This window comes from Zea mays, chromosome 8 (genome assembly GCF_902167145.1).
Source record: "Zea mays cultivar B73 chromosome 8, Zm-B73-REFERENCE-NAM-5.0, whole genome shotgun sequence".
In the NCBI taxonomy this organism is placed as follows: domain Eukaryota; kingdom Viridiplantae; phylum Streptophyta; class Magnoliopsida; order Poales; family Poaceae; genus Zea; species Zea mays.
Genome location: NC_050103.1, coordinates 24,983,732 through 24,994,552, shown reverse-complemented (window position 1 = coordinate 24,994,552; position 10,821 = coordinate 24,983,732). Strand labels below are relative to the sequence as shown.

Genomic DNA, 10,821 nt, shown 5'->3' with positions numbered 1-10,821 from the left:
GTCCGTTGGGACGCCACAACGTGGAGTAGGCAAGTGTTGAACTTGGCCGAACCACGGGATAAACCACTGTGCCTCTCTGTGTTGATATCTTTGTGGTTATTGTGTTTTGCAAGAACTCCTCTCTAGCCACTTGGCTTTATTGTTCTAACACTTAATCAAGTTTGTGGCTTCAAGTTTTAAGTTTTTACAGGATCACCTATTCACCCCCCCTCTAGGTGCTCTCACAAATATCCATACCCACCAAACCAATCGGGCGAGAAACTGTACCCGTACCCGTGCCCATCGGGTATCCACCGAGTATCGGGTATCCAGTGAATATGTTACTGTAGACTAAATAACATTCAATTAGTGTTATAATAAATACATAAAATATTTTAGTTTCCATCTAAGCACTAGTACAACACGAGAATGACTATATTTGGCTACACGTCGATACAATATCTAAACTCATAATTATCACATCCAATATATTTAAATTCGAGTACAAAGAATACAAGCTTAATGAGTTCATGACAGTTGACAGTCATAACATTATCAATGTCTCATTGATCTCTAGTACATTACAGTTGATTGTTAGCACAAATTAATATTTATTAATCAACAACACATGCGCCATGATAAATTAATAAATAAAAACAGCATGCGGCAACCAACTCCAGCAGCCCGTGACATGGTGTATAGTAGCAGCAGCCTGCCGCTTGCAACAGCAGCTCGTGGTCGTGCCTGTGTCCATGGTGAAGTAGCAGCAACTAGCATGCAACAAAACCAGGATTGCTGTGTATTTTTTTGGCTCCATTCTATTATGGTCCTTAATTTTTAGTGGATGTAGCACATTTAAAGAGGTATATTCATATCTCGGATATCCACCGGATACCCGCGGGTAAAGTATTTTACCCATACCAGATCCGATATATTTCGGGTATCCTACCCGATAGGACCCGCGAGTGAGTTTTTCTACCCGTATCCATATCCACCGGGTACGAAACCCGCGGGTATCCATACACACGAGTCCAACTGCCATCCCTACTAAACATTCATATTATCTGCTCCAGCAGTCTCATGCCAACACTATGAGCAAAAATCACAAAGAAAAAATGCATGGTTTACCTCCTGTGTGTCCTTGCTATTTGTGACAGGTTTATTGTCATTGTTCTCAAGAATGATGTGCCGCAGAAGATTGTTCGATACATCCTTAATTATGTGCCACTTCAAAGGGAACTGGCCACTCCACTTATCCTGCTGCCAGTAATCAACACTTCTATCAAAATCGACAGGTCCAATCATCTCAGCCACGCCACAGAATTGGCCACTTCCATTAACCTATAAAAGGTACAATTATTTATAAAAGAAATTACCAAAATCGGAAACACCTTAGCACATGCTAATAAAGGATCAAACACCCACTATGTACTGTTACTCTTTTTTTCCTCGAAGGGAAAAGCAAAAAACCAAAGGAGATGAGTTGTTCTTACCGAGAAAAACAAGAAAATAGGGTAATGCTCTTCTTTCTCTTTGGCTGCATGGTAAGCAGAATCCAGCTTCCTGTTCCCGTTGGCTGTGCTGGCCCAAACTTTATACTTAATGCTCCTATGTACATGGTCCTCAGTGTAGGACTTTATTACAAAGAATTTGACATCTTTGTACTCAGTTATAAAATCAGAGCGATTGTACAGTTCGCTATCAATCAGAGGAACAATTTTCTCGCTTCTCTCATCTCCTGAGGTGTTCTCTGTGCCTTGTATCTTCGGTTTTGTAGCACGTGGCCCATGGTTTTGCTCATTCATGAACTCCAGAGAGCCATTGTGACTACCAAATGGCATGCTGCCCCTTTGTTGATTGCCACTCAAGTCGATAGTACCAAATCTGCGGCCAGCAGAACTCCAACTTGTAGTACTGCCACCAAATTTGCTACCTTGCTGGCGTCCCTTGTAGGATCTAGGACCATACATCGATCCATGGTGCTGCAACAACATACATTATCAGCACTGGACAATAAGTGGTGCGTTAAGATAAACAAGTCAAAATTGGTTCACCTGTTTGGATGGCCTGCTTCAAGGCTATGCGTATATGCATGAGATTTCAACCCTCTTCCTTGGAAATATTTTCCATAGACCAAGCACGCATACACATTCAAATTTGACAAGGAGATTGAACAGAACTTCTCAAAATCAAAATCAAGAACATGCAAAGCAGCACAAGATAAACTCAGTTGTAAATAACCATAAGACGTAATGAAAAATGTTACATGAACCAGATCAAAAAATGTTACATGGACCAGATCAAAAAATGTTACACGGACCAGAACAATGGAGAAATAAATCAGCAGAATACAGACTGTAGATACATAACATACACACAACAAGAGCCTGTTTGGATACCAGGACTAAAATGTTTAGTCACCTAAAATTTAGTCCTAGGCCATCCAAACAAGTGAACTAATGCATGGAGTGATTTTTAGTCCATACCCCGTTGCAACAGCCTGCAGCCCTGGGCAGGGGCCTCAGGCCGCCACACCATGGCCGCCACATTCCCCGCAGACGCGAGGAGGCAGTGGTGGATGGGGAGCTGGACCTCCCCGACGATGTGGAGGCGGTGCCGGAGGAGGAGGTCGTAGTTGCGGTGGATGCTGCCGCCGAGGGAGTTCTCCACGGGGAGCACGATGCGGTCAGCGATCCAGAGCTCGACGGCCTGGAAGGCCACCTCAAACTGGTCGCAGGGGATGGCGTCGCAGCCCGGGACGCCCTGGTACGCCACGCGGAGCTGCGACCCGTGCATGGGCGCCGGGGACAGGTCGCTGAGGCTGAGCGGGCGGGGGAGATTGGACACGTGCACCAGATCCAGCTCGTCCGCGCGTCGGCGTCGGCGTCGCCTCTAGGGCTGGCGGGGGCTTCTGGCCGCTGACCCGTGGCGCTGGCTGTGTGTTGCTGCTGGCATCGTGGCCGCCGCCGCCCATGTTGTTCCTGGCGTGGATGGCGCATGCGGAAGGGTGGCGTACCCGAGCTACGACGCCATCCCCTGCGACCAGAGGAAGGAGAAGAGGAATCAACCACCGGCGAGCCGGAAGGGTGGCGTCGAGGACACCTGCGGCAGCCTGGATCGAGGGCGAGGCTGGCGTGGTGTTGGGTGCGGGTGGGGAGCATCGTGTCCAGTCATCCCCCACGGCGTGAGGACGACGACGTGTTAGTCGACGGGTCTGCGCCAAGTCTCTGGCGACAGGTTGGAGCTTTTGGGCGATAGAGGGTGAGAGGGAGACGCAGGGAGGAAGGGGGACACAGACGATGGGTCGATGGGGGCATCGTGAGCCGTGGTGAGGACGTCGAGGCGGCTGTCACGGCGGGGGAGGCGGTCGGGGGCATCGCGAGATTGGGGGCATCGTGTGGGCGAAATTTCCGGGGGCAGGCGGACAGCGGGGCTTGCGCGACGTCCGGGCGAGGGCGTGGTGAAGCTGTGGACGCCCTCGCTAGCTCCTTATAGAGTAGTAAAGATAAGACTGCATATATAAATGATCATGGTTCTACTCGTTATTTGATATATATATTGCTATCATTGCCATCATGGTATATGGCGATGACAATTAAAATATCTCTGCTCAGTACCAATATAAATACACATAACATAACTTAAAATACATTATATGGTGATGACAATTAAGATGAGAATTTTACAAATACACATAAAACAACTCCAAACCAATCAAGAGGAGAATTTTACCAAGGAATATGTGGTGATGGCAATTATGAGTAGACAGGCAGACCTAATTGATCCCATTTCTCTGAAATGGGATAAGACTCATAAGAGGAAGCTATAGTCCTGTAAAGAATAAATCAAATTGGCTCTATCAAGGTAGTTGATCTACTGCTGAACTCACAATGTGAAAAACAAAAAGGGAGCATGACCTGCTTCTATACACCAAGCAGAGAAAACTATAATTTGGCCTATTTTAAAAATCATGTGAAAATCCAAATCCGACTGTGATTGACATAAATCAGAATCACATCTTCCCCTGATATGTTGTACACTGAACAGATAAAAAGGTGTAGATAATTTCCTTACATTAAAACAAATTACAGATAAAAAGGTGTAGCTAATTTCCTTACATTAAAACAAATTATGTGTGCTTCAGGTACTGCTACTTGTTAATAAAACTAAGTTGGGTGCATCTAAGACAGATAATGGCCAGGAGGTTTGGAGCAGTGATAGTAGAGGAAAACAACAGTTTACCAAAGCAGTTAGCACCAACAAAATATACAATGGCTAATAGTTAACTCAAGTAAAAGGTCATAGCTCAACGAGAATAATAAAAACTGAAATAACCAGTAGAAAAAGGAAGGAACTGCTTTGAATCTGAAACATATATAAACAAATTAATTCTGAAAAAACCTTTTAAGCAAAACACACTAACGTTGAAGGTTAATGGAGGTCGATAATGTTGAAGGAATTATGAAACAAAAAGTTTCTAGCTTCAGAAAGCACTACCAAAGATGCACTATGATTATATCAACGGGGAGCAGAGGATGAGTATACACTGTGGGAAAATATTGCAGCATATGGAAGAATTTTGTACTGATCGCCTCACCAATACTTTTAAACCTCATTAAGAAGTGAGTCCTTACTTTTTGTTGTCGATTACACAATAATGTCTGGCTTCATTGTCCCACTTGATAAATGAGAACTACATGTATGTAACCTAACGAAAAGAAAATGCATATTCTTACCAGTGCATCAAAATGGTGGTCCCTTTGCAATAGATCCGGCTAATGTTGTAACCAACTGAAAGAGAGAGAAAATATGCAAAGAATACTATCAGTAATAATATCATAGTAGGCTGCCATACTGTGCACTGAAGGAGATGAAATGCAATGGAATGATTGAAAGTGACAAAATGAACTCTCTGACAGCTAAAATACGTCAGCAGTAAACTTAGTCATGAATTAGTACCAATAACCATCTCCTTCATTTTGAAATTTTTTAGAAGCTGACCAATGCCAAGCAGCAGCAACCAGTCCAGCAAAGCCCAGCAAGATTGCAACGCACTCAACAGACAGGGAATATTTTGCTGAGGCAAAAAACTAAAACAAGCTTTGATTCAGCTCTCCAACAGACAGGAACTTGAACATCATATCTGTGTACAAATGGAAATTTTGTCTATGCACCAATTCTTTTGCCAAAATAGTTGGGTATTTTCTGAAGCTATTCCTTTTCCTTCTGTCCTTCGATGTAGGCATCGATGGATGTGAGTCCATTTAATAAAAGCAGAGAAAGCACTATTTGGGGTGTTTCACTCATGCTCGGTTAACAATTCAGTGCAACTTATCTCTACTTCATTTAGGGCTGGACGAAATGCTTGTGGCTCGCTGGCTCGCTCGATTCATGATCAGTTTGGCTCGGCTCGGATCGGCTCGTTTGAATTTTTTCATGAGCTGAGCTGACATCCTAGCTCGGTTCGTTAACGAGCCAGCTCGCGAGCTAAACGAGCTACCATATTCCAGCAAAACGAAACTATATGCATATCATTTACAGAATAATTGATAAACATGTTATATATATGTGAGGTGTCTATGGCCTATGAATTAAACTAATGATTAATAAACTATGTCTATGTATTAATTTAGTCTATGTAAATATAATTATGGGTTAAACTGATAAACATGTATGTGAATTGTGAATTAATGAGTGATGAATTGTGCTAATTTGGTGTTATATTGACGTGGTTTGTGAAACTATGAGTATAATTACTATTTTCTATTGTTAAATTAGTTTGAAATTAACAAAAAATAATTATTATGTATTTTTTTTTGCTCTGACTCGCGAGCTAAACGAGCTGAGCCGAGCTGACTCTGTGGCTCGTTACCTTAACGAGCCGAGTCGAGCTGGCTCGTTAGCTTAACAAGCCAGCTCGAACTCGGACGAGCCGAGATGGCTCGTTATCCACCCCTAACTTCATTCCATGCTAAAGAAAACAACAAATAAGATTTAAAGTCACAATGCAGCTCATGAAATCCTGTAATAACCCAGATATCTGCATCTTTACTATTTCTTAGATTTATTCAACATGAAAACATGTTTTTATTTTCCATTATAAATTGCACTGAATTGTTCCAGATGGATTAGGTGTTTTTTATGCTAAAGCTATACTCTTAGACACTAGTACATGTATATAAGAACTTGTATGAAGCATTAGGAAAAATGGCTACAGAGAAAAGATAGAGAGATACCTAGCTTAGTTTCAAAGGTTTTTTACCGTATGATTTGGTATATCTAGTAAAATGTTGAAAAGTTCCCAATAAGGGCTTGCACTACTATTGGTATCTGTATAAATCGTACAGACAATTAGCGCTTGATAAACTCACAGGGTTGTGTTACTTCCTTTCAGTCATGTTTGACATGACAACACCTACCTAACTTGACCCCGTGTTCTTGTGGATGTCCAGTTTTGATGGGTTCACAAGCACGTTCCAAGATAAAACTCTTCAAAGGGTATGACATGGAAGTACACAACCAAATATTCTACACAACAGTCTGCTCTTGTCTTAGTTTAAGCGGTATGGTCGCTCTGCTCTTGTCTTCTACACGGCATGCGCAGACACACACAGTAGCCAAAAGCAAACCATGCGAGAATACCTCAGCTTGGCGCCATGGATGGACAACAAGGAGAGCATGCAGGAACAGTATGTCGTAGCCATACCTCGAGGGGCGTGTGGGCTTCAAGCTTCGTCGCTGCCTTGAGATCTACACTGGGGCCGGCGCCGCGCTCACCGCCACGGCCGAGGAAGAGGCCGGTGGAGGCGATAGCGGATCCCCTAGGGCGGCGCGTGCTCGAGGAAGTGCTCGAGGATGGCGGTGGCCACGAACCCGAATGACACCACGCTCACGCCGTTGTCTAGCTGCCGCCACCGCATCTCCTCCACCGTCACCGCTGCGACGCAGCCTCCACCGCCCTCGCCCCTGGCACAACTACCGAGGTGGCTGAGGTATGGGTGGTGACCGGGGAAGGAAGGGGAGGAGAGCTGGCGATAGGGGAGGGTCGGCACACAGATTCACGTCATGGGGGTGAGCGAGAGACTGTGGCACTGAGGATGGGGGCGGGGGCGACGCCGAGGAGCACGAGCCAGGCAGGCAAACACCGGAGGCGACGACGATTGCGGCGGGCGCAGGGGGAATCGCGAGCGGGGAGGGCAGGGGCGAAGGTACAATTAGACACCACGCTCCTCGACAATGGGGGGATTTGGGTGCCGTGGGGAAGGAGGGCGTTGTGGAGAAGCCCTCGACCATGGCGGGATTTGGGCGCCGCGGGGAACGAGAGGCCGTGCGCTGTCGGCGCTGTCGAGGCCACGTAGAGATGGGAAGGCAGATGAGGCAGGGAGGGATTTGGAGGACGCGGTCATCTGGAACGTCATTGTCGAGGAGCACGTGGGGAAGGAGCGCGTTGTGGACAAGGCAAATGAGGTAGGGCTGGATTTGGGGGCGACGGGGGCAGCAGAGGGGGGAGCAATCTCCGGGCGGCTCTCACGGGCGCGAAAATCTTGGGGTGGGGACGCGGCCGTTGCGGGGAGACGAAGGGGGCTGTGTCAGGCGGGCGCGGGTGTAGAGGGGGCGAGCGGGGGCATGGTAATGCATGGGTGGACGCCCTCGTTACACTTTTAAGGAGTAGTATAGATTAGGGGCTGTTTGGTTCGTGGCTAAATGTGCCACACTTTGCCTAAGGTTAGTCGTTCGAATTGAAGAACTAACCTTAGGCAGAAAAGTTAGGCAAAGTGTGGCAAGTTAGGCATCAAACCAAACAGGCCTTAAATGCAGCACTACTGAGTATACACCGACCGCCTGGATTCGGTAGTAGCAGCAGCAGCAGAGTTAGGGTGCGCGTGCTCATGCATCGGCCTAGGTAACCTGCGTGACATGATACGGACAGCGACAAGTACGTACGCGAGGTCGTCGTTGCCGCCGGTGTGTCCGGTGTCCCTCTGGAATGGCAATGCCCGATCTTAACCGATGATGTACGTACAACGTGTTGCACTTGCTTCTGTGTAGCTGCTTGTCCTGAGCAGCGCTGGATGGACGACGAGCCTGTCATGCCCACGCTTCTTGATTTCTGTCTCAAATTAACACGTGGATGGACGACGAGCCGGCCCTGCAACCTCGGAGGCGACAGCCAAGCAAGCCAGCGGGCGTTGTGTCAACGTGATGCGAGAGAATCGGGGGCAGAGTGGAGCGAGAATTAGGGAACGGAGGCAAGAATAGACATTCCACTGCATGCGCCCGGAGTCTCTCTCCCTCCCTGCTGGCTGCTGGCTGCTGCCATGCCACGTACAGCCCCCCGCGATCCACTGACTCATCACACATCACCACCACCACTCGCGCGCGCACCTGCTGCTCCTCCTATAAATGACTCCTGCGCTCCCCTGACTGAGCCACAGCCTGCAAGGCGGTTCTGAAGATAGCAGCTAGCTGGGAGCTCCGCGCACACACCGCCATCGTCCTGTCCTGCATTTGTTCGTGCCATCCGTTTCTCGTCCTGCGACGGCCCCAGTGCCTACATGCAACGAGATCAGAGATGGTGTATGAGCAGGACCGCGGAAACCACCATCAGCTGCCGAGGTTCTGCACCGCCGGCGCGGCCCCCGGCGTGGCGCGGGCGTCCAAGAAGAGCAAGCCCAAGAAGGCCCCGCAGCGCGGCCTCGGCGTGGCGCAGCTCGAGAGGATCCTGATCGAGGAACAGAAGAATATGGAGGAGGGACCCACCACCGCCATGCCGGTAACGACGAGGACCGCGCACCTCGGCCCCCTCCTCCCGATGCACCCTCCTCCTCCTCCGCCGCCGCCGCTCTCGCTCAGCGCCCTGCCGAGGGACGCCGGCGTGCACTGCGGCTACGACCCGCCGGTGCTCTGGGACCCGGCGGCGGCGGACCCTTTGAAGCACCCGTACAAAAAGAGGAGCCTGTGCCCACAGCCTCCACCACTTCCCACGGTACGTGCCGCTAGCTTCTCCTCTTCTTTTAGACGGTCGGGATTGACGACGAGGCAACAGTGCCATGGGCAGGTGAGCACGGCCTTGTCGCTGACGGTGTCCACGTCGACCCACCCAACGGAGCCCCCTTCAATGTACAGCAGCAGGAGCAGCGCGCCGCCGCCGGCCGACGAGGACGACAGGGTACACACACTTTTGTTGAGGCTCCAGAATTACCAATGCCAAGTGTTGTTTTGTGCTCGCCTTGGTGGGATCGCTGCTAAGTGTGGGCTGGCCAGAGTGTAGGAGGCGGCCGGCGTGGATAGATTCTGTCCCTTCGTGTTCGAGGGCCCGAACCCGGCCACCTACCGGACGACGGCGGCGGGCAAAGCGAGTTTCGTCGCCAGGACCAGGAGGACGAGAGAGGCCGCCGGCTTCCCTGGTGTCTGTCCTGATCCTGACCTGAGCAGATACGAGCTCAGAGCCGCAAACTATTTCAGGCATGTCCCCCCCCCCCCCCCCCCCCCCCCCCCCCCCCCCCCCCCCCCCCCCAGTGTGTGGGCTATGCATGTCCACCGTGCGCTCAACTTCTGCATAAACTAAACAATAGCCAAGTACCACCGTGTGCTCTCAGATCATCTTCCGCATAAAGGCATGGTTTTGGTTGGGTCTCTGTTCTGTTCCGCAGCTCGAGCGCGAGTTACTCCGAGTGGTCGTCAGAGCTTGCCCGCCACATCAAGAGCAGCAAGGGGAACGAGCACGAGCCTGCCTGCTGCTACCTCACCTTGAACGCGCAGCCGCCGCCTGCGCCACGCGTGAAGCAGCCGGCTGCGCTCCCCCCGAATCACCGCCCGGAGCTCCGCGACTTCGGCGGCGTCACGCAGCCTCAGGTAAGTAGGGTTTGTGTGCGCGTCGCCGTCTTCTGCTGAAAACCTGTTTGGTCGCTCGCTGTGATCAGTGACGTTCTGACGACGGACTAACCGTACCTAACCGGCCGCCCGTGGCCTTTTCGAACAGCACGGGAGCGCTTCAGCGTCGTCGTCGCGGCCGTTCTACAACTTCATGCCGCTGCCGGTTGGTCCAGTTCGCTGTGAGAGGCCCCTGAGCGAGATCAAGGCCGACGTCTCCGACGGCGTCGACCTGGAACTGAAGCTGTAAGGAGCGCATATAACTGGAACCCTCACTCCCTCTGTTGTATGTTCCTTCCTGCAGCGGGAACAGCGCTCGTCGTCGTCCAGAAGAAGACTGTGGCGGCGTGTTTGGTTTTGTAACCTGAAACACCGCCATGTGCATCAGAATCTGCGTTCGTTGCAAGATTTTTTCGCTCCCAATAAACGTCTGGCCGGTGAGGGATACCTAGCCATCCTACTCTGCTTGTTTACCGCCGGCCTGTGCTGTGCCTGTGCGTGCATGATCGTGTGCAGGAGAGAGTCGCCAAGAGAAGCAGTGTTAGATCAGAGTGGTTGTGCAGTGTTGAACAGGCTCTCGGAAGGCTCGTGCACGATCGGCATTACAGGCTTGCAGGTACCCTGTGGGGTCTTTTCTGTAATAGATCTAGCTAGCTAGCAAGGCATCGTGGCCCGGATAGTTAGACAGATGTATGCAAAGATGGGTGTAGATGTTCTGTTTTTTAAAAACATACTACATCCATTCACAAATATATGATATTGTTGACTTTTTTTCCAACAAATTAAGCACTTGTATTATACATTTATGAACAGAGGGAGTACCAGTTTTGATTCTCATTTTCTTAAAAATCAAGGTGTTCTCTTCTAGCTAAAAGATAAAATATGTTTTTTTAAAAAACTTGATTGCTTCCAAACATGGTTTGACGTTTTGACAATTCACGTCAAATATTTATCACCCGTTGTACTATT

The 10,821-nt window shown here is 49.3% G+C and overlaps 1 protein-coding gene and 1 pseudogene across 2 annotated transcripts; one reads left to right on the top strand and one right to left on the bottom strand.

Moving 5' to 3' along the window:
- Positions 1-391: 391 nt before the first annotated feature.
- Positions 392-3,410, bottom strand: LOC100382589 (uncharacterized; annotated as a pseudogene). Its single transcript, NR_146398.1, has 3 exons — positions 2,034-3,410; positions 1,473-1,961; positions 392-1,320 (listed from the first exon to the last, which is right to left on the bottom strand). The product of NR_146398.1 is annotated as an uncharacterized protein (transcript).
- Positions 3,411-8,428: 5,018 nt separating this feature from the next.
- On the top strand, positions 8,429-10,654 carry LOC103634967 (uncharacterized). The gene is made up of 4 exons (XM_020542930.1): positions 8,429-9,148; positions 9,251-9,448; positions 9,595-9,834; positions 9,962-10,654. Exons 1-4 carry the CDS (start codon positions 8,552-8,554, stop codon positions 10,100-10,102), a joined length of 1,176 nt encoding a protein of 391 aa, XP_020398519.1. The 5' UTR covers positions 8,429-8,551; the 3' UTR covers positions 10,103-10,654.
- The last annotated feature ends 167 nt before the right edge of the window (positions 10,655-10,821 follow it).